General features: G+C 48.1%; 1 protein-coding gene across 1 annotated transcript; it reads right to left on the reverse strand.

Moving 5' to 3' along the window:
• Nucleotides 1-1,218: 1,218 nt before the first annotated feature.
• On the reverse strand, nucleotides 1,219-22,514 carry UBE2M (ubiquitin conjugating enzyme E2 M). The gene is made up of 6 exons (XM_073566547.1): nucleotides 22,062-22,514; nucleotides 12,512-12,606; nucleotides 8,006-8,044; nucleotides 4,487-4,590; nucleotides 2,930-2,993; nucleotides 1,219-2,777 (listed from the first exon to the last, which is right to left on the reverse strand). The coding sequence occupies exons 1-6, from the start codon at nucleotides 22,168-22,170 to the stop codon at nucleotides 2,637-2,639; spliced, it is 552 nt and encodes a 183-aa protein (XP_073422648.1). The 5' UTR covers nucleotides 22,171-22,514; the 3' UTR covers nucleotides 1,219-2,636.
• Between the last annotated feature and the right edge of the window lie 316 nt (nucleotides 22,515-22,830).

Raw genomic sequence — 22,830 nt, forward strand, 5'->3', positions numbered from 1 at the left:
AAAAATTGGCCCGGTCATGAACGTGCAAACCACCCTTGGGGGTGAAGGGGTTAACAGGACACTGAATTTGATCACCAATTCAGACCTGGGCTGCGTTCACATAAGACTCTTATATGTGAGACATTTCATGGTTAATCTGTATGAGGCTAAACAGTCACCATTTCTGAAGAAATCCCCACTCAATAGAGATGCAGATTTCCCCTTGAAATCAATAGAACTAACATTTCCCCACATAACACGCTTCTAAATCCAGGTGAAATTTCCATTATGTGAACATACCCCTAAAGTTATATGCATTATTTCCTTCAAAATTAAATAATTAGGTGAAGATCGACTGTAAAGTGGCACTGTCACCAGATTTCCCAATATGAACTGCAGGCATTATTAAATCAATCTTAGACCTGATGAGACTGGTGTAGTTTCTATGATAATCCAAGCTGCTGCTGAGATCTCACACTGGCAGCTGTCAGTCAGGCTGGGTGGGCAGAGATTGAATAGACTGGTATTTTAGAATCCAGTCTTGATGAAAGGTCTTCCTGGAGTAAGATGTGAAATTCATTAATAGATGTGATTCAGGTGCCCCAGTATAAGTGTACTGTAGTCAGGAACTGGGGTAACATTTCATTAATTTTTTGGGTGTGCCCGGAAAAAAAATGGTGTAAAAATGCCATAAGTCTCTATATTTTTGCATAGCTACAGTTATGCCAGATTTCATTTCAGTTTATTCCAGACTTCTGCCAAAAACTGATGAATCAGGGTCTTGGTCTCATGAGCTCTTTTGACTCTCTAGCTGAACTCGTGAAATGTTCATCATAATATATGGATTATACAGCCATTTTGACCTGGATTTTCAAAGTAAGTCACCAGACTTAGCAGGTCTAACAGCTATGTAATAAAATTGTACAGTTTTTGTTAATTCCCACCGATGTCAATGGAGCAGTATCTCGTATTGCTGGACCACTGTAGTATACAGGCTGATCAGTGCCACAAAGGGGGGTCAGGAAGTCTATCAGGACATAGGAGGGGTGCTAGCCCTTTCATCGGTATAATTTTATGACATTCTAAAATTGGGAAACACCATGATGAATCCTCCAAAATAAATAAAAAACCCCCAAAGGAACAACCACCACTCGCCCACCTCAATAAATGCTCCTGTGGTTTCTCTCGGGCACCGTGGATGCCTCGTGTCCCCCCTTGAATCACTGGACGCCACTCGGATTAGGTTTACATTTTATTTATTTTTTGTCTTTTTGTTTTATTATTTAAAACCATACACATCAATAAGTGGACTCCAAGAGCCCCTTTATCAAAACCTGACGTACCCATTACTGTACAGTAATCCAAGTTTTGAGAATGAGACTATCTGAAGGGCACCCTCTGGCACGCTGACGCACAGATCAGGGCGCAGGCATGGCTGTCCTAAAGGAGGTGGGAGAGGGGCACCATTATGTTGGCCTTAAAACCTGTTTAAACTGATGAGTACAGAGCCCATCGCCACCCAAGGACCACCAAAAAAAAGAAAAAAAGCTTCCTCACGTGGAAGGTGAAAATGCCAGTCAGGTTTTTAGATCCGGTCCAGAACGGAGCCTTTTATACCCCCCCGCTCGTCTATTCAACCCGTCTGACGCCATTCATTAATAAATACGTGCACTTAAAAAGCCTTGATCCCGCACAGAGGAAGGGAGGGAATGGGCAGATGAGGGCTGTTATATGGACCAAGACAAAACAGGGTGGGAGGAGGACAGTGTCTCCTACACACCGATCCCCCCATCCCACTAACAGAGACCTCTCAGCTGAGCTTGTGGAAGTATATGCCATTTGACCCCAGAAAAAATAAAAATAAAAAGGCCTCAAGTAAACAGTGTAGGGGTCCATATGCGATTTGTTGTACGTAATATCCCCCCCCTTCCCAGACAATGGAGAAGAGCTTCAAACGTGAGCGTCTCAAAGTACGAGGTTCCTCATAGAATGGATGCTACAAATAAATTAAAAATTGTCTTTTGGGTTCAGTTCCATCATTTTTTTTTTCCTTCTGAAGGACTTATAATGTCAAAAATCAGTTAATGAGGCAAATAAAAAAATCGTAAGGCCACCAAAAAATGATGAACTGACTCACGGTGGGTCAAAACTAGGAAATAGGCTGGGGGGGGCAAAAAAACAAATTATCTCCCTGGTACAAACTCAGAATTATATTTGATGGCATAAAAAACGAGAAAACAAAAAGAGCAGGAACAATTATTATCCTAAGGAAATAACAGCCGCTCCATTATAGAAGGACGTAAGAGCACGGTGAGGTATCGCAGAGCCAGGTGGCGGCACAATAAGTACTACGTTATGTGTGCACATGGGTGCTCCCTCCCGGAGGCGAAAGGGACAGCAGCAGCAGGGCCGGGAGGCGCAGGGCCCGGAGGTGCAGGGCCTTGCATAGCTCTTTTCACATCGGGAGCTCAGCTTGGATCATTTTCTTTTATTATTTTTGTGGTGGTGGTGGAAGAGGGGTGGCCGAATGTAAATTTTGGGGGGGGGGGGGGACTCTTGAATAAATGAGCGAAGAGAGGAAATATGGCAAAGGATGGAGGGGTAGAAAGAGGTGGGTCAGATGGATGGCGGGTATCGCACTCAAAAGCTGCGTAGTTCTATTTCAGGCAGCGTTCAAAGTAGGTGGATCCTATGTAACCCCCCCGCATTGACCGCTGCACGTTCTGTTCAAACAGCCGTCTGTTATTCTGAAGAACTTCAGCAGCTTCTTTATTTAAAGGGTCTTCGGGATTTGGCTCCTACAGGGTAAAAAGCAGAATGAATGCTTGTAATGGCAACAGCGACACCTGCAGGCAGCAAATGGCATTACATGATCAATGCAACAAAATTAACATACTCAATGTAGAATTCTGTTCAAAAAGCACATTCTGGAAACTATTAGTTTCCTTACCAAGAACAGATACTGCAGGCCATATATTATAGAGTTTATTGTGAGTACAGGCTTCCAGTCCTCCCTGTGTAAACAGAAAAACAAAGTGTTAAAGGGATTTGTTCAGCATTTGTTAAACTGATATAATGCACAGTGCTTGTAAAAACAATCAACATGGCAAATTGTTATTAACAATCCTCTCTGTGAGGATTTGTAATTATTTTCCTGTACTGCTCATTACATAGGCCACCTCTGCAATCCGTCAAAAGGTGGCCAAGTCCCCTATATTAGGAGGAAAGCTGTCCGGACCGCTGATCTGACCAGCTCCAGTCCCGCTGCGCCCCTTCGCTTGTAGTATGGAAGACTGAACTGTTTGGACCAGCGGCTCAACCACACTACTGGTCTCATCAATGAAAGGAACATGACAGCAGAATTTCCCTACCCCATCTGAGAGCAGCATGATGTAGGGGGCAGAGACCCCGATTCCAGCAGTGTCAATTCCTAAGCAGCTTGCTGTAGTTTAGATAAAGTCACTTACATTTGCTGTGGATCTTCCAGGTCTCTGAATGCTGAGCTCTGTATAACCCCACCCACACCACCAATTGGCAGCTTTCTGCCTATGCACAGTGTACGCAGAAAGCTGCCAATCGGTGGGGGCTCATGAATATGGAGGAGTACATGGCAGCAGGTTTACTAGTCTTCCAGTGATAATATGTTGATAAAATAGTAATGTTATTGAAACTACAGCAAGCAGCCCAGTAAGTGAAATATCTTAGGAATCAGGGCCTCTGGCACTACACTATGCTGCACTCAGATTAGGTGGCAAAAACCTGGTGACACATTCTCTTTAAATAGCAATTTAAACAGCTGACAAAAGAATTGCCGCCTGTCTGCATGATTACAGCCAGGTATATTATTCTCCAAATTGCTCCGGTGTTTTAGACAAAATACAATTTGAAGATCCGGCCTCCAGCTGGCTCTTCCCAACGCTGCTGCAGGTGACAGGCCTCTATCTCTCACGTGTATATTAGGTAGAGACCTGTCCAGAAGTACAATATACCTGTCTACAATAATGCCGCCAGGCTCTGGTCCATGCTGCCCGCAGTTTGTCCGCCTGACAGGTTCCCTTTAAGTTATAATTGTGGGCCAACCCTTTGAACCACAGACTCAATAGACAAAATTTTGGGGATCCATAAACTTACTGGACTCACCGCATCCATAGAAAAGAGCATAGGCCTGTAACAGGGAACAATCAAATGCATGGCGAGTGGTGATAAGAGGCGACTGTAGTAGGAATACAATGATGGTGATCAGCCCTATCCCCGTAATGTCACTGCATTTTTGAACGTTTAGAAAGCCACGGAAACCACAAAATAAATGGTTCAATATGGTTTCAGGATCTCGGCATTAGCCTTTATGGATGAGCCAAGCCTGCCCAGTGCACGAATGCGATAATACCGGTCTTCATCCATCTGCTAGATGTGAACGCAGCCCAAGGGTGGCAGGAAGGGCACACACCAATCACCCTCATATGGGGGCACCAGGATTTCCCATTACAAGGCTTATGAGAAGGCATACCTTAGAATATTTAGGCAGACGTTACCCTCTAGGTCTATGTTTGGATGATATAGCATTGTCTCACACTTCACTTTTGGCGGATCGTGAGGGTAGCCCTGTCCAACCTGCAGAAGAACAAGAACCGTGAGAGTCAAACTCATGCAACGAACGAACGACCAAAGCAGCCATCATTCCCACATATAACCCTATGATCTGTCACCGCAAACAATCCCCCCGTATGGGAGCGGCAGTGCTGCAGGCAGGGCTGTGGAGTCGGTAAGCCAAACCTGCGACTCCGACTCCTCAATTTCCCTTACACCGACTCCGACTCCAACTCCGACTCCCACACATATTGCTTATATTTAAGTGAAAAATTTATTGTAGTACAATGTGAACCTCAGACATTTAATCATTTTTATGATCCAATAATCAAGATATTTAGATAGAACAGAATATATATTGGTGTACTACCCGGTTTTCATTCTTTTTGGTACAGATACGATATGGATAGACAGATATGGATAAATGGATAGATAGAGCAGATTTCTAATCTGCTTTGGCTATTGAAAACATTATCTATGAGCTCAAAAACCTTTCAGGTGATGCGGTTTTTTAAAAAGATGATCAGCTTTTGCAGCTGAAAAACGTATCCTCAAAAAACACAGGAAAAACGCTGTGTGTGAATGTAGCCTTAGATCAGGAATATAACAGCCATTTATAGGACATTTCATAACTTTCCCAAACTCCTATGAAAAAATATTCAGCACATCCTGCATTGAATTACTGTACCCAATTTATTATATATTTTAGGAGTCGGAGTCGGTCCATTTTATACCGACTCCAACTCCGACTCCACCAAAATGAGCACCGACTCCGACTCCACAGCCCTGGCTGCAGGAACATCAGTATCTGCAAATCCAGTGTATAAAGGCCTCGTGCTCCCTCCCAGGCACTAGAATTGCTTCATAGAAGACCTAATTGTCACATCAGTATTCGTAAGCCAAAAAACAGGAGTGGCCCCAAAACACAGAAGACGTGCGACTCCTGTAATTTATTCATCGATATCCCTGTCATCTGTATGTGTAGGAGTCCAGTGGGCGGTCCTATTCAATAATTGGCTGCCTCCATGTATGACTGTGCATGCAGAGATAGTAGGACCACCCACTGGACTCATACACTACAAAGACAAGGGATTACACTGAATAACATGCAAGTATTGCTGAAACTTTTCCCACAAACATGTACGATATATCAGTGTGATCCCCCTGCTCTATAACATCCTGACATGCATCAAGCCAGGCAGACACACATGAGCCTGCAAAGCCCAAGGAAAGATGCTAAATGTCTGACCACAAATCGCCACCGCGGAGTGCACGTTGGCCAGCACGCACATCTATCGGAGTGTGTGGGCCAAAGGGCTTCTATTAAGTCGTGGAATAGATAACGGACAGACAATCAGACATCGCTCTCTGCCCGCTATGTCGACGTAGCTGGGAGTTTACAAGCAATTCCCTGTGTGGGAGCTAAGCTGAGGATCTTACACTTTGCTGGAAAGATGGAGTGACGGTAGAAAAAAAAAAAAAATAGAGTGTGGTAGAGAACACAGAAGCGCAAGACTGTACTTTCTATATTACTTGTGATGATATGTGCTGCATGTGGGAGATCCCAGAGGTCAGGAGCTTATAGCTGCCATACGCACGAACCTGGTGTATTTTTGGTTTCAATCATTGTGTATTTTACATTTTCAATATAAGAAAAAAAAAAAACAAAAACTGGCGTCTCCAATAAAATCTTGGCACATGTACTGATAGGGATTCTATATTGTGAGTCCCAATGGGGACAGCGATGATCATGTCTGTAAAGGGCCCGTCACACTAAGCAATATCGCTACGTGATACTTACCTCCGACCGGCTCCCCCGCTGGTTATCGCTGATTGCGCGAGATCGTCCTGGACCGTTTCTCGTCGTCAGCTTCCTGCTGTGGCGACGAGCGGACGCGGGCGGATGTCTTCATCGCCTCGTCTGACAGGTAAGTAGCGATCCCCGACCCCTGCGATGTCGCTGGTGAGATCTGCGTGTGTGGCAGCTCACTAGCGACCACTTAGCGATGCACCAGCGATCCTGACCGCGTCATATCATGGTCGGGATCGGTGGTGCATCGCTAAGTGTGACAGTACCTTTAGTGTGACAGTACCTTAAAGCGCTGTGGAATTAAGGGCGCTATATAAATGAGTAAACTAAATATCCAATTAACACAGATCACAAAGAGGATAGTGTTCTGGTGTTGACGCGTTTCGCTTTTAGCAGCCTTAATCGTATCATATCCCTCCCTCATTTAAAACCATTAACGCTCCCCCCACAGTGACATTGCTAGAATTAATTATATGCAAACGTGTACTGGATCAATAAGTTCGAATATCAAAATATACCCAATATTCCAACATTTACCCATTGTTTCACGTAGCAAACAGAATGAAATAAAGGCAAGGAGAGAAAAAAAAAACCCTCAAACTTTTTGTCTTCATTTTTCTACATTGCAATTGTTATTTTTCCAATTTTCTGTTCAACACTCTTTACAGTGTTTGGTTAGAATGTTTTACTGGAGTCACTTGTGGACAGGTCTCACTTTTCCTACAGCCGGTTTCACGTGATCGTATTTTTAATGCAAGTCCTGTCCGGGGAAAAAAAAAACGAACTGCACACGGAAAGCACAGAGACCAAGTTATTCAACTGGGCTTTCAGATGACTTTTTTTTCACTAAAGAATCTGCATATAAAAAAGGTAGCATTTACCAGTCTGTCGGGTCAGACTTGTCCATTCAAGTGAAGAAAAACAAAAAACAGATAACCGCGTCATACAGCAAATCGTTTATTTACGGATACATTGTAATTCTGTAACATAGGGAACTGTGAATGGGTTTATACATTTTAATAACCGCTGAAAAAAATTGTATGCAGAGACAAGTGAGAAAAAGAATAATATTCTGTATCAAAGCAAGATGTAAGGGGTATCGTTTCTCCTTGTGGAGAGTGACATGCCTAGCCTGGCATGCCAATGTGAGGAGAATTGTAAGCCATGCAATGCTCCTCTGGGAAATTAAATATGCAAATTGCCTCTTCTGAGAGGAGGAGCACTAGAACTCTATTGTCACCTATTGGATGAAACGGACAATTTTTTATACGCTCATGTGAACGCGGTCTAGGCTCGTCACCAAGCAGGATCTTGTGTGTCACTTTGGTGCGACTATACTGTTACACTCGTTACATGTGATGGCATTTTGGGGTTTTGCTATCTGGTGTCTTCTTCTACCACGGCTGTTCATCACTACCTCCAGTAATGTCACTCCATATGGTCATAGCTCAGGACAAGCTGCGCAGCAGAAGTCAGGAGGCACTCACAACCAGAGGCACAGTTTGGGGACTTCTTCCAGAGACGTGGTCAACAGATACTATTAATTCATCAGAATCTGGTGATACATATATTATGTCTCTGTTCCTGTTCTGGAAAGATGTGGGCTTCTTCAGATAACTTAGAACTTACCTTAAAACTGAAAACAAATTTTCCACCTTTGTAAAAGCCCTAAAGCAAGAAAAAGAGCAACAATTAGCTACACACTACTGAACAGATTTATAACAATCCTACGGGCGGCTGCTGATAAGTTTTTGGCTTTGTGATCTTTTTTTGTTTCTATGGTAACGAATGTTACATCACAAGAAAGCCTTTTGTGTCTACTATATGTTTTCAAAATTTTGTGATTTAGCTTATGGCAACAGTTTTCTACAAAATGGCGGAGTCTAATGTGATATTCATAGCGGAATGAGAGCAGAGGAGTGATAAAATTCTTTTTTCTGCAAGGGAAGACTGCAAAGGATATTCATGGTGATATGTCGCAGACATTGGGGGATCAATGCCCTTCATATTCTACAGTTACTGGGTTGCCAAATTTAAAACGGGCCACTTCAGCACCAACGATGAGGATCATCCTGGACGACCGAGAGTGGTTGTTATTCTGGAGATCGCCGATGCTGTGCACAACCTCGTACTGGAGAATCGGTGAATTTCAGCTAAAGCAATAGCAGACATCATGGGGATTTCCCGTGAATGTATTTGTGAAATTATCCAAGAACATTTGGACATGAAGAAGCTATCTGCAAAGTGGGTCCCCAAATGTTTTGACAACAGATCAGAAAAGCATGCGAGTGAAAACTTCCTGGTCCATTTGTCAGCATTTCCAGACTGATAAGAACTCCCTGGATCGACTGGTCACTTTTGACGAGACCTGGATTTATTTGTATGACCCTGAAACCAAAGAGAAGTCAAAAGATTGGAGTCACAGTGGTTCTCCTCATCCAAAGAAGTTCAGGGTGCAAAAATCAGCCACTAAGGTGATAGTGCTGCTAGTGGACTACCTTCAGAAAGGTTCCACCATCAATGCAAGGTATTACACTGAACTTTGGACCAATTGAAGGCAACTTTGAAGTCTAAAAGGAGCAGCAAGCTGTCCAAAGGAATCTTGTTCCTGCAAGAAACGCCTCCGCTCACACTGCACAAGCGACCAAGGCAAAACTGGCGGAGCTGGGCTTCCAGCTGGTTGACCACCCACCAGATCTAGCTCCCCCCGACTATCATCTGTTTCTAAACCTGAAGAAACACCTCAAGGGGACAAAATTTCACACCATTTCTGATGCCAGGGCTGTTACAGATGCCTGGTTTGAGGCACAAGCAAAGTCCATATTTTTGCAAGGCTTACAGAACTTGGAATACCGATATAAGAAGTGTGTTTGTGGAATAAACGCAAAGTTTGATCTTCCTATCTCGTTTCTTTCTGGGTAAAGCCAAAGACTTAAGGCCTTTTTACATTTAGCGATGCACCAGCGATCCGACCCGGTCAGGATCGCTGGTGCATCGCTAAATGATCGCTAGTGAGCTGTCACACAGACAGATCTCACAGCGATGCAGCAGCGGACGATACTCACCTTTCACACACAGCGATCCTGACGTCCTCCCGCCCGCCTCCACGCGTCGCTCATCTCACACAGCAGGAAGCTGACAACGAGAAATGGAGCCGGACATTCTCGCGCGATGAGCGACAGACAGCGGGGGAGCCAGTCGGAGGTAAGTATCACACTTAGCGATATCTTTAGCAATACCGCTATAACGTCACAAAATCAGTGACGTTTTAGCGATATTCCTAGTGATATCGCTATGTCTAAAACCCCCTTTAGCAGCCCCTCATATCATGATAAGGCTCTCCAGGAGAATAGATTAAAGTGATCAGTTTCTTAAATGACTCAGTTTTATTCCTTACAGACCTGTATCTGAAACAATGACAATATTTCCAAAGCTTTCCTGGTGCTGACTGATTACGCTGCAGGTTAGGTTGGTAAGTCCAATGACAAACTAGATTGCGCCATGTCAAAGTATTAATAAGTATTAATAGCATTTACTAAATCTGGCCATTCCAGTTGCCGATTTATGACAATTGTATATACACTATATGGAGAAAAGTATCAGCACCCAGCCCCTCGGCCCGGATATACAACGTCCGGCCCCTCGGCATGCCGTCGGCCCCGGTAGAGAACGTCCGGCCCCTCGGCAAGCAGTCCGCCCCAGTGGAGAACGTCCGGCCCCTCGGCATGCCGTTGTCCCTGGTCTGGCATGCCTCACTATATATAAGTGTATGGAGCGAGGCCGCGCCCACTAGATGGGCCCTTGTCAGTAGTATATACAACTCATACATTCCCTCCAGTCCCAACCAATCCCCGCAGTTTAGTCTGTGCACTGGGTGGGGGTCATAAGTCTGCAGACACACAGACTGCAGACTTATCGATTTGGACTAGACAACCCCTAGCAAAAGCAAAAACACTGCGCCCCCGCAAAGAACTCCAAGGCTGAGCAGCTGCATGCAAACCTTACATCACCAACCACAATGCCGAGAGTCAGATGGAGTGGCGTAAAGCTGCCAGCACTGGACTCTGGAGCAGTGGAAACGCGTTCTGTGCAGTGATGGATCACACTTTTCTATCTGGGGTCTGAAGAATGAGTCTGAACTTGGTGAATTCCAGACTGCCTGACTGCACAGTACCCGATGTACAGCTTGTTGGGACACAGATAATGCTTTGGATTGTTTTTCAGGAGCAGTCAGCGGTTCCTTAACTCCTGTGATGGGGACTCAATGCTTCAGTATAGCAAGATATTTTGGACAGTTGCGTGAATGCCACTTTCTGACATTACTTTGCCCAAAGCAATGCCCATAAGAAATGGCTGAGAAAGTTTGGTGTGGAAGAACATGACTGGCAGCTCAGAGCCCAAACTCAGCCTCATCAATAACAATAAAGGTGACATCAACCCCACAAATATGAACCCCACTTGCTGCCGCTACAGGGCAAGTGGGAAGAGCTGGGGAAAGTGCCAGAATTGGCACATCTAATAGATGTGCCTTTTCTGGGCAGCTGAGGGCTGCTATTTTTAGGCTGGGCGGGTCAATACCCATGGCCCCTTACCAGCCTGAGAATACCAGCCCCCAGCTGTCAGCTTTAGCAAGGCAGTTGTCAAAAATGGTGGGGAACCCCATACTTTTTTTTTTAATATTTTAAAAAAATTTATAAAACAGTGTGGGGACCCCTCTATTCTTGATAACCAGCCTTGGTTATGATGACAGCTGAGGGTTGAAGCCCGCAACTCCCAGGAGAACCCACACCATATTTTTTTATTATTATTTATAGTACAGTAGCCAGCTGATGAATCTTTCCATCAGCCGTCACCTGCTCTCGCTATTAATAACGGCAGCAGGTTGATCAGAGTAGTCCCATCAGCCGACGCCTGTGTCCGGAGGTAAACTTTTTACCTTCGGTCACAGCAGTGTGGAAGCCACAGTGCTCTGACCGGTGGTAATGATATTATTGCCAATCAGAGCCACCGATGTTTCGCGTGTTGTCAAGCAGATGACAGCGCGAGAAACACCCGCTATTCCAATGGCCAAACCCGAACAGTAATATGGACATATGAGTCCGTGCCAGAATAGTAGGTGTTCGGTATGGACCTTGAACGTTACTGTTCGTGTTCGCCCATCCCCTAGACACCTCCAAAGTCTTGTAGAAGGTTCCTGTTTTAGCAGCAATGGAGGGGGAAGAGGTCATATTAATGCCTATGGACGTACATTGGAATGTCATGAAAGCTCCTGTAGGTGTAATATAAATTTGGCTTGATACTTTTACCCATACAGTGTAGATAGCGATAAACTGTGGTCAAAGCTACACAGAGACAAGTACTAATCCATGAACTGTGATAAAACTGCGCCATTATTGTGACTTGCGGCACCATCACTCTTACAACTGACCTAATAACAGACATATAGGGAAAAAATGAAACATTTCCATCACTGACTACTAAAGAGTGTCTCCTGTAAGTCAGTATTCAGCATCTGGCATCCAAGATAAGACCCAGTGAAAGTTGCATGGATGCTTCTTATTCATGCACTAAATTATCGTTCCCTTGCCAGTTAACAGATTGCTGATCCAGAAAATTAAAACTAATAAATGCTATGTATTGCAGAGTAGCAGCCGCCCATCTTATCACAAGCGCAGGCTGCTCTACAATACAAATACCTATAATGAAACCGCTACTGCACAACAGCCAAATATCACAGTGCCCCCTGCAACCTCAGCTGTGCCCAATGTCCATCACACGGGAGGGAGCACAGACTATTGCTGGGCCGTGTGGGGGTCTGATTGTAAGGGCTACTCTGAATTTTAAAGATCCAGAAGCGGTCTGTCCGCATAGACCAATATTCCTGCAAAATGCTTGTATCACCCAATGGAGTTAATGCAACAATGAATTACTAGTGATGAAAGGCAAAGAAGATGAAATGCACTACTAGATGGGTGTCCCTAATAATGTGGCCACTCAGTACATAGATGCTAGTACATTACTGTGTCCCAGTAGTACATTGGCTGCAACCCAGGCATACCTACACTCAGAACGCTCTAACAGGGACTATGGCCAGCAAGTCCTGGGGGGCTTCATATGACACAAGCAGACACTTACCTCATCGGGGCAGATGACTAGTTTGAAATTAAGAAGGTCGTCGTGGTCGGAGAATTCTATTTCACACGTCTTCGGCAAATTTAGTTCATTAATATCTGAAATACAAACAGCCTTGTGAATGCTGAACCCAATGCTATATAGATGAAGCGACCGGATGACCAACATGAAATATTATAAATATACATCAGCATTACTTTTCAGTCTACAGTCATAGCGAAATGTTTCGAGACTTACTGCTTCGGTGGTTTAGACCTTACTCAACAAGCCACCACCAAAATACTACTTATAGGTCTTAGGACCTAATAGTTAGTTGGACTACAGTAAATATATGGAACAATCTTTATGACTATTAGAGGGATTCATTTTTCTGATAACATACTTAGGAAGTGAGCACATAGTGACCTACATGTATTAAATAACGGGCACGCACACAGTTATTACCAAAAGGGGAGATAGCGTCAGGTTTCATAAAATTTGTATTGCACATTAACACTTTTAAGGGTGTTGGTGGTGGTTTGTTGAAGGGTCCCCATCAGGGTCAGTTAGGGCGAGCCAACGTGGAGCGAGGGAACCACTGCGTTTCCCCAAAAGTGTGCCAACCTCCGCTGGTAGGTAGGGAAACAGAGAATCATGCTCTCTCCCCTAGAACTATTTCTCATCATAAATATCTGCAATTAAGACAAGATATGTGAATTTTAGCTGACCTTTATCTGATCCTCTCAGATACATATAGAGCTTTTTTGAGTTTATAAATAAAAACTATGTTTTAGAGGTTCTGTTTCTTCCTTTAGTTTTATACCTATCAGACCTTATTTGTTTTGTTTTTCAGGAATTACAATATACCTTTTTTTTTAATAGGACAAAATTATTTTGAGAGCGAATTTACATAATTATAAAATGCCTAAGAAGCTTCCTATGAAGTCAGCTGCATTTGAACATTTCACATTAACTCAAAATAAAAATATTGTGTGTCAGTGTATGAGAGATGAAAACATATGTTGTGAGCTGAAAATCAGTGCATCCTCAGGCAGTGATAAAAATGTTCCTACGAGAGCTTCCAATCTAAAAAGATATTTACAACGCTTACACCCAGAAAGTTTTCAAAGCTGTGACTGAGAAAGATCACAGCAGCACCAAGAAACCAGAGCCCAGCACTTCCCGCCATGCAAAGGAGGAGGAAAGAGCGTCTCAAACATCAGTTCCAAGTTATTTTGTAAGTGTCAAAGTTACTGTAACAACGACAGCAGGTATGTTTAAAATACAGCTCAGAGCTTGTGGTGAAGGACGGTGTACCATTATCATTATTTGTACGCCCAGCTATTACAGCTCTTAATGGAGAAATGGCCCGCAAATTTGGGACTGTCTGGAAAGAGAAAGTATTAGAAAATTAGTGATTGAAGAAGCCCTTAACCAAAAGGAGGGTCTTAAAAAGACTCAAGAGACGCTTTGTATTTCTTAAAACAGATGCCTGCACACGTCACAGAGTGAACTACTTTGTTTTCAAAGTTTGATTCGTTTGCAACAAGAAAATTGTTACCAAGACACTGGCAGTAAAAGATACTAAAGCTCATCACAGCTGCCAGTTTCTCCAGGCCTTAGTGGAAAAAGTTCTGCAAGATTATGAACTCAAAAAAAGAACAGGTTCTCGTTATTGTACCTGATAATGCTTCAAACATAAGTACAATTACACTGATGAATGAGAATAACGAAGGTGAACAGCAGCTAGAAGAAAACGTCAGATTCAGTGTGTTTGAGATGAAAGGCCACAGTCCTGTAACTGAGGAACAGATATTACTACAGAAGAACAGCAAAATGATTCTTTACAAACAGATGATCTTGTTGAAGTTGCTTCAAAGCTTTCTCATAGTCATCACATGCGCTGTGTTGTGCACACGCTGCAGTGGGGAAAGAAGAGAGGGTTGCCAAGAGGGATGTGCTAGAACTCAGATTGGCAAAGTGAGGAAATTGGTTATTTCTGCCAGAAACCCTAAAATTGATTCTAAATTAAAGAGACATGCTGGAAAAAGGGCAATTGTGGATCAAGCCACTCAGTGGAACTGCACCTATTTAATGACTAAGCGATTGTTGAGCTGAAACTCTTTCTTGTAGATATGGCCAACCCTCAGGTAACACTACATGAAGGTAAATGGACACATGTGGCTGAATTGAAGGAATTGCTTCATCACCCATTTACAGTGACTAAAAAATTAGAAGCTGAGGATTTAACTCCTGGCATTTTCATAAAGCAGTGGAAGAACTTGTTGTTTTGCTTGTCTCAAAGAGGAGGTTTAATTGCAGATGACATTGCTGCTTCAATGAAACGGAGAGAGACTCTGCTATTGGAAAACACAGTTCTTCTGGCAGCTTTTTATGTGGACCCACGTCATCGTATGTTGCTGGATGATCAACAGCTTACTAAAGGAAAAGAAGCTCTGATTGAGGTAGCAGTTAGGGATGAGTGGCCTAAAGGATGGCCAAGAGCAATAGGACTCGGGTCCTGCCTTTGCTGCTGCTGCAGTTTCTTCATCCTCGTAAGATGAGGAGTTTAATGCTGAAAAGTATTTGGATGACACGGAGCAGGCAAAGCGTTGCTGCAGGGAACAAGATTCTACTCCCATAGCAAACAAATTGATCAGATTTCAACAAAATTTTTCACTTACTCTCAAAGAAGTAGAAGAGTTCAACCGTTCATCAAAACTGACTGTGCATGAGGCAATTCCTTTACACCCTAACATTGTTAGAGATGTACCCATGTGGTTATTGCTTTGCCACCAACCCAAGTTAGGGTAGAGAGGTTGTTCTCTAGACTTAAAATAATTAGACCAGATTTCAACAGGGAAACTAGGAAGAACAGAGCGCAATAGGATCTTAGCTGATAACACAATAAGTTGCAGAGAATAAAGGAATCTGCTCACCTGATGAAGTTGCACCTAAGCAACATGCTTAGCACATATAAGCCGCTGCAAGACACAGGTCCATAAGGAAAGAGTGGCAGTGGATGCACTGCTGATGAATATATTCAAGATAGTCGATAATATTTCAAAATCTTTATTGGACAGGTTTCAGCTCAACGCGTTTCGAACACATACACAGGACCTCTTCATCAGGACATCAGGTTTTGTCCTGATGAAGAGGTCCTGTGCATGACTTCGAAATGCATTGAGCTGAAACCTGGCCAATAAAGCTTTTGAAAATATTATCGACTATCTTGAAAATATTCATCAGCATCACATCCACTGACACTTCACCTGGATCCTGTGCCATAGATTTCAACAACATACTGAATAATATTTGTGCAAACTGTTTTTCCCACTAACTGCATATGGTATTGCATATTTACAATTTATTAAAGTTGTTTGTGTTCTAAAATTGTATTCCAATAAATATATTTATTTTCTATCAGCTTGATTATTGTATCAATGGTGATTAAAAACCTGATGTTACCATTGTACTACAATAAATGTATCACTTAAACATGAGCCGTGTATAAGGGAGTCAGAGAAATTGAGGAGTCGGAGGACTGGCAGCGTTACTCAGTTTGGGGGTCCTCACAGACGTGTCTTGTTCCCTTCATCTGTGCTGAACCCTTAGCTACTAAAGATTGTGCAAATCAAATGTGCAAATCAATCCATAGGATTCATTTCAGCGGCCATGCCACTAATCTGTGGCCGAGGGCCCTAGGAACCTTTTGCTGCCCAGCAGAATCTGTGGCTTCTCTGGTCAATTAGCCGGCCTGGTATCACAGCACTGGTGCGAATTGATGAACCTGAATAGGTGCTGATACTGCCAGGTAGGACTGTTCTCATGGTTCCCGCCGGTCGGACACAGATTCATACACAAGGCTTCCAGACTCCAGTTTGGTGGAGTCACAGTGGTTGGACCCCAATGAATGATACATCAATTAACCGTGATCAACAGTTTGATGCAGCAGCAAAAAAAGACAAATGCAATTCTGGGATGTATTAACAGAAGCATACAGTCTAGATCATGTGAAGTCATTATTGCCCTCTACTCCTCTTTGGTCAGACCTCATCTGGAATACTGTGTCCAGTTTTGGGCACCACATTTTAAAAAAAGACATCAACAAACTGGAGCAAGTTCAGAGAAGAGCGACCAGAAAGGTGACCGGTCTTGAAACCCTGTCTTATGAGGAAAGGTTGCAAGATTTGGGAATGTTTAGCTTGCAGAAGAGAAGACTGAGAGGAGACTTAATAGATGTCTACAAATATCTCAAGGGCTGTCACACTGTAGAAGGATCATCTTTATTCTCATTTGCACAAGGAAAGACTAGAAGCAATGGGATGAAACTGAATGGGAGGAGACACATTAGATATTAGTAAAAACTTTTTGACAGTGAGGGTGATGAATGAGAGGAACAGGCTGCTACGAGAGGTGGTGAGTTCTCCTTCCATTGAAGTCTTCAAACTGAGGTTGGACAGACATCTGTCTGGGATGATTTAGCGAATCCTGCTTTGAGCAGGGGGTTGGACCAGATGACTCAGGAGGTCCCTTCCAACTCTACCATTCTATAACCTGTGGATAAATCATAAATGCATTTGCTGTAAACCCTATTTGACAAAAGGCAAAGTCCTATTATGTTATCCATTTTCACAAAATCACATTACAGGGTGCGACTGATGCAACATGTAAGTTGCTAGTGAGCACCTGACTCAGACGTCAGCTAAAAAACCTCATGAAGAAGGGTAATCCCGACTAGAAGGTGATCGTCTTCAAGTCCAGAAACCCTACAGAACGTTCATTTCTAAATGTGGGGCACCGACTACGGAGACTCGGCAGCAGGGAGGGGGGCACCGACTACGGAGACTCGGCAGCAGGGAGGGGGGCACCGACTACGGAGACTCGGCAGCAGGGAGGGGGGCACCGACTACGGAGACTCGGCAGCAGGGAGGGGGGCACCGACTACGGAGACTCGGCAGCAGGGAGGGGGGCACCGACTACGGAGACTCGGCAGCAGGGAGGGGGGCACCGACTACGGAGACTCGGCAGCAGGGAGGGGGCACTACTGGAGGTCTGTAAATAAAGTAAAAGAACGACTGTCCTCCAAAAACAGCCCCACACCTGTCTGTAGGTGCGTGCGATTGTATCTCAGCCCCCGATAATGCCAATGGAGCTTAGCTGCATTACTACACATACCCAGTCAGGTGAGGGACTGCTTACATCAAGGAATCTCACTGGCGGACCACAGCAAATCTCCTTAACTGAATACTACCACTGAGAAGCCCCCCAGACAAGGATTAGGATGAAATGCCCAAATGGTAATAATATGGGTCTTGGTATAGTGATTTTTCTCAGTAAATGCTTAGAGTCTGCAATGGATGTTACTGTGTGTGTAGACTGTTCATGCTGAGGAATGTGAGGGGCCGGCAGCACGGGGCGGCTGTAGGTGCCGAAATCAACAGGTCAACTGTGAACTACCAGTCTATGAATAACAGGCGGCTTCTTGTGGTGGAAGATGTGCAGCAGATCAAGCAGAGATCAATCCTGAACCGGTTCATCTCCTGTACATGTCACGTGTTGGACAAACCCATCATTTTGGGCAGGATGTGGGCACAGGAACAGGGAGTCCGAAGTCCTGGGACAAGAGGACCAGCCATGCCGAGGATGAATCCTTATCCACAGTGTTATTTTTTAGGGGGTCTGACATTAGAGTTTATTAATTACATTTTTTTTTTCAGAGGGGGGGGGGGGGGGGAATCAGTTGCCATACCCATTAGTGTCACCTGCCAACACTTCTCTAGTGTTCATATGACACTATTCAGTTGAATCTATTGTTTTCTGCTATCAGCTGCTTGTAGGAGCTCCATGATCAGCTGCCGAAGGAAACAAAAATTGAAGTGTTATCTAATAATAACATATCATATTTCGCTTTAATTATTGTATTGTTAACGTTACTTATGACTGTTGTGTTTGAAACTGTTCAACTGTAAAGCGCTGCGGAATATGTTGGCGCTATATAAATAAAGATTATTATTATTATCAAGTGAGACATCGGATCAATGGAAGCAAGAATGGACGCTGCCCACATCTCAGTTCACAAGAGAGCTCAGTGACTATGCTCTCCCTAATAGATGTGATCCCCCCACCTAATAGTGTCCTTGATGTAGACAATCCACTATATAGTAAAAGAGTTCAATGACGACCATTAGTCCTCCCAGACAGCCAGATGAGAGCCCCTCCAATACCGCAAAATACCCCAATGGGACGTCACACTATGGCTACAAGGTAAAGGCGAAGCCGCAATTGCACAGAACATCTTCTCTATACTCTGCGCATAGAAAGTGTGGAGATTGGAGGGGCCATAACCCCCACAGGGTACGGAGACCGGCAGCAGAGTGTCAGGGCAGTGTTCCCCCCAGAGGCCGGGCAGCAGAGTGTCAGGGCAGTGTTCCCCCCAGAGGCCGGGCAGCAGAGTGTCAGGGCAGTGTTCCCCCCAGAGGCCGGGCAGCAGAGTCAGGGCAGTGTTCCCCCCCAGAGGCCGGGCAGCAGAGTCAGGGCAGTGTTCCCCCCCAGAGGCCGGGCAGCAGAGTGTCAGGGCAGTGTTCCCCCCAGAGGCCGGGCAGCAGAGTGTCAGGGCAGTGTTCCCCCCAGAGGCCGGGCAGCAGAGTGTCAGGGCAGTGTTCCCCCCAGAGGCCGGGCAGCAGAGTGTCAGGGCAGTGTTCCCCCCAGAGGCCGGGCAGCAGAGTGTCAGGGCAGTGTTCCCCCCAGAGGCCGGGCAGCAGAGTGTCAGGGCAGTGTTCCCCCCAGAGGCCGGGCAGCAGAGTGTCAGGGCAGTGTTCCCCCCAGAGGCCGGGCAGCAGAGTGTCAGGGCAGTGTTCCCCCCAGAGGCCGGGCAGCAGAGTGTCAGGGCAGTGTTCCCCCCAGAGGCCGGGCAGCAGAGTGTCAGGGCAGTGTTCCCCCCAGAGGCCGGGCAGCAGAGTGTCAGGGCAGTGTTCCCCCCAGAGGCCGGGCAGCAGAGTGTCAGGGCAGTGTTCCCCCCAGAGGCCGGGCAGCAGAGTGTCAGGGCAGTGTTCCCCCCAGAGGCCGGGCAGCAGAGTGTCAGGGCAGTGTTCCCCCCAGAGGCCGGGCAGCAGAGTGTCAGGGCAGTGTTCCCCCCAGAGGCCGGGCAGCAGAGTGTCAGGGCAGTGTTCCCCCCAGAGGCCGGGCAGCAGAGTGTCAGGGCAGTGTTCCCCCCAGAGGCCGGGCAGCAGAGTGTCAGGGCAGTGTTCCCCCCAGAGGCCGGGCAGCAGAGTGTCAGGGCAGTGTTCCCCCCAGAGGCCGGGCAGCAGAGTGTTAGGGCAGTGTTCCCCCCAGAGGCCGGGCAGCAGAGTGTTAGGGCAGTGTTCCCCCCAAAGGCCGGGCAGCAGAGTGTCAGGGCAGTGTTCCCCTCAGTGGCCGGGCAGCAGAGTGTCAGGGCAGTGTTCCCCCCAGTGGCCGGGCAGCAGAGTGTCAGGGCAGTGTTCCCCCCAAAGGCCGGGCAGCAGAGTGTCAGGGCAGTGTTCCCCCCAAAGGCCGGGCAGCAGAGTGTCAGGGCAGTGTTCCCCCCAAAGGCCGGGCAGCAGAGTGTCAGGGCAGCGGCCCCCCAGAGGCCGGGCAGCAGAGTGTCAGGGCAGCAGAGTGTCAGGGCAGCGTCCCCCAGAGGCCGGGCAGCAGAGTGTCAGGGCAGTGTTCCCCTCAGTGGCCGGGCAGCAGAGTGTCAGGGCAGTGTTCCCCCCAGTGGCCGGGCAGCAGAGTGTCAGGGCAGTGTTCCCCTCAGTGGCCAGGCAGCAGAGTGTCAGGGCAGTGTTCCCCCCAGTGGCCGGGCAGCAGAGTGTCAGGGCAGTGTTCCCCCCAAAGGCCGGGCAGCAGAGTGTCAGGGCAGTGTTCCCCCCAAAGGCCGGGCAGCAGAGTGTCAGGGCAGTGTTCCCCCCAAAGGCCGGGCAGCAGAGTGTCAGGGCAGTGTTCCCCCCAAAGGCCGGGCAGCAGAGTGTCAGGGCAGTGTTCCCCCCAAAGGCCGGGCAGCAGAGTGTCAGGGCAGCGGCCCCCCAGAGGCCGGGCAGCAGAGTGTCAGGGCAGCAGAGTGTCAGGGGAGCGTCTCCCAGAGGCCGGGCAGCAGAGTGTCAGGGGAGCGTCCCCCAGAGGCCGGGCAGCAGAGTGTCAGGGGAGCGTCCCCCAGAGGCCGGGCAGCAGAGTGTCAGGGGAGCGTCCCCCAGAGGCCGGGCAGCAGAGTGTCAGGGGAGCGTCCCCCAGAGGCCGGGCAGCAGAGTGTCAGGGGAGCGTCCCCCAGAGGCCGGGCAGCAGAGTGTCAGGGGAGCGTCCCCCAGAGGCCGGGCAGCAGAGTGTCAGGGGAGCGTCCCCCAGAGGCCGGGCAGCAGAGTGTCAGGGGAGCGTCCCCCAGAGGCCGGGCAGCAGAGTGTCAGGGGAGCGTCCCCCAGAGGCCGGGCAGCAGAGTGTCAGGGGAGCGTCCCCCAGAGGCCGGGCAGCAGAGTGTCAGGGGAGCGTCCCCCAGAGGCCGGGCAGCAGAGTGTCAGGGGAGCGTCCCCCAGAGGCCGGGCAGCAGAGTGTCAGGGGAGCGTCCCCCAGAGGCCGGGCAGCAGAGTGTCAGGGGAGCGTCCCCCAGAGGCCGGGCAGCAGAGTGTCAGGGGAGCGTCCCCCAGAGGCCGGGCAGCAGAGTGTCAGGGGAGCGTCCCCCAGAGGCCGGGCAGCAGAGTGTCAGGGGAGCGTCCCCCAGAGGCCGGGCAGCAGAGTGTCAGGGGAGCGTCCCCCAGAGGCCGGGCAGCAGAGTGTCAGGGGAGCGTCCCCCAGAGGCCGGAGAGCAGAGTGTCAGGGGAGCGTCCCCCAGAGGCCGGAGAGCAGAGTGTCAGGTGAGCGTCCCCCAGAGGCCGGAGAGCAGAGTGTCAGGGGAGCGTCCCCCAGAGGCCGGAGAGCAGAGTGTCAGGGGAGAGTCCCCCAGAGGCCGGAGAGCAGAGTGTCAGGGGAGAGTCCCCCAGAGGCCGGAGAGCAGAGTGTCAGGGTAGCGTCCCCCAGAGGCCGGAGAGCAGAGTGTCAGGGCAGCGTCCCCCAGAGGCCGGAGAGCAGAGTGTCAGGGCAGCGTCCCCCAGAGGCCGGAGAGCAGAGTGTCAGGGCAGCGTCCCCCAGAGGCCGGACACCAGAGTGTCAGGGCAGCGTCCCCCAGAGGACGGACACCAGAGTGTCAGGGCAGCGTCCCCCAGAGGACGGGCAGCAGAGTGTCAGGGCAGCGTCCCCCAGAGGACGGGCAGCAGAGTGTCAGGGCAGCGTCCCCCAGAGGACGGGCAGCAGAGTGTCAGGGCAGCGTCCCCCAGAGGACGGGCAGCAGAGTGTCAGGGCAGCGTCCCCCAGAGGACGGGCAGCAGAGTGTCAGGGCAGCGTCCCCCAGAGGACGGGCAGCAGAGTGTCAGGGCAGCGTCCCCCAGAGGCCGGGTAGCAGAGTGTCCGGGCAGCGCCCCCCAGAGGCCGGGTAGCAGAGTGTCAGGGCAGCGCCCCCCAGAGGCCGGGTAGCAGAGTGTCAGGGCAGCGCCCCCCAGAGGCCGGCCACACGCTCGGGCCCTCTCACCTTTCTGGATGCGGAGCTGTGCGGCGGACGCCTTCTTGCTGCTGCCCTTGGTGCCGCCGGCTGATTCCTCCTCCTTCTTCTGCTGCTTCAGGGAGAAGAGTTTGATCATGGTGCTGGATTCTCCCGCGGGCCTCCCTCGGTCTCTCACCCGGTACCTCCGCCTCTCCCTGTGTCCCGCACCGGGGGAAGCTCCCGGCCTCCCTCCGTCCTTTCCTCCCTCGCCTCACGTACAAGCCAGGCCGCAGCCGGTGATGTCTCCACCGCTGTCAGCTAGGTAGGAGGGCGCTAGTCAGGAGTCAGGAGCGCAGCAGACACTAGGCCGGCTCTACCCCGAGCCCGGCAACGGAAACACTGTGCTCTGCGGGCGCTTCACTCTGCTGCTCCTACTGCGCAGCTTCGGAAACGCTGGCCCCGGCACTCGGCAAGTTCCGGAAACAGAAGGCTTGGCTTTCGGAAACTCTCGTTCGCTCCTTCGGCTAACTCCGGAAACGTTCGGAGAAAGTCACCGAAACGATCCTGCAGGAAAGCGCCGAAGGCGCGGAAATGACGCATCGTGTGCGTATGGTCAGACGGTGCGTAGTTTATCTTCCAATATTTCAGAGTGAGGTCACACCGAAGACGACAGGGGCCGCCTGATACTGATGGAAACGTCAGCCCAAACACTTTAGGGAACGTGCACACGATGCGGAATGGGGTGAGGATTTTGTAAAATCCGCAGGTAAATCTGAAGGTCAAAAGACCTGCGGTTTTACCTGCGGTTCTGCCCTGT

The sequence above is a fragment of the Dendrobates tinctorius genome, unplaced genomic scaffold (assembly GCF_039654945.1).
Source record: "Dendrobates tinctorius isolate UK_male_01 unplaced genomic scaffold, ASM3965494v1 ptg000018l, whole genome shotgun sequence".
In the NCBI taxonomy this organism is placed as follows: Eukaryota; Metazoa; Chordata; class Amphibia; order Anura; family Dendrobatidae; genus Dendrobates; species Dendrobates tinctorius.

What these genes read in the sequence shown, in the direction of transcription:
- UBE2M (XM_073566547.1), bottom strand. Translation starts at nt 22,170, where the DNA reads ATGATCAAACTCTTCTCCCTGAAGCAGCAGAAGAAGGAGGAGGAATCA. An exon ending in GTCTGCCTAAATATTCTAAG is followed by an intron (nt 2,994 to 4,486) that starts GTATGCCTTCTC and finishes CTGTTTACACAG; the next exon opens with GGAGGACTGGAAGCCTGTAC. An exon ending in GCCTGCAGTATCTGTTCTTG is followed by an intron (nt 2,778 to 2,929) that starts GTAAGGAAACTA and finishes TTTACCCTGTAG; the next exon opens with GAGCCAAATCCCGAAGACCC.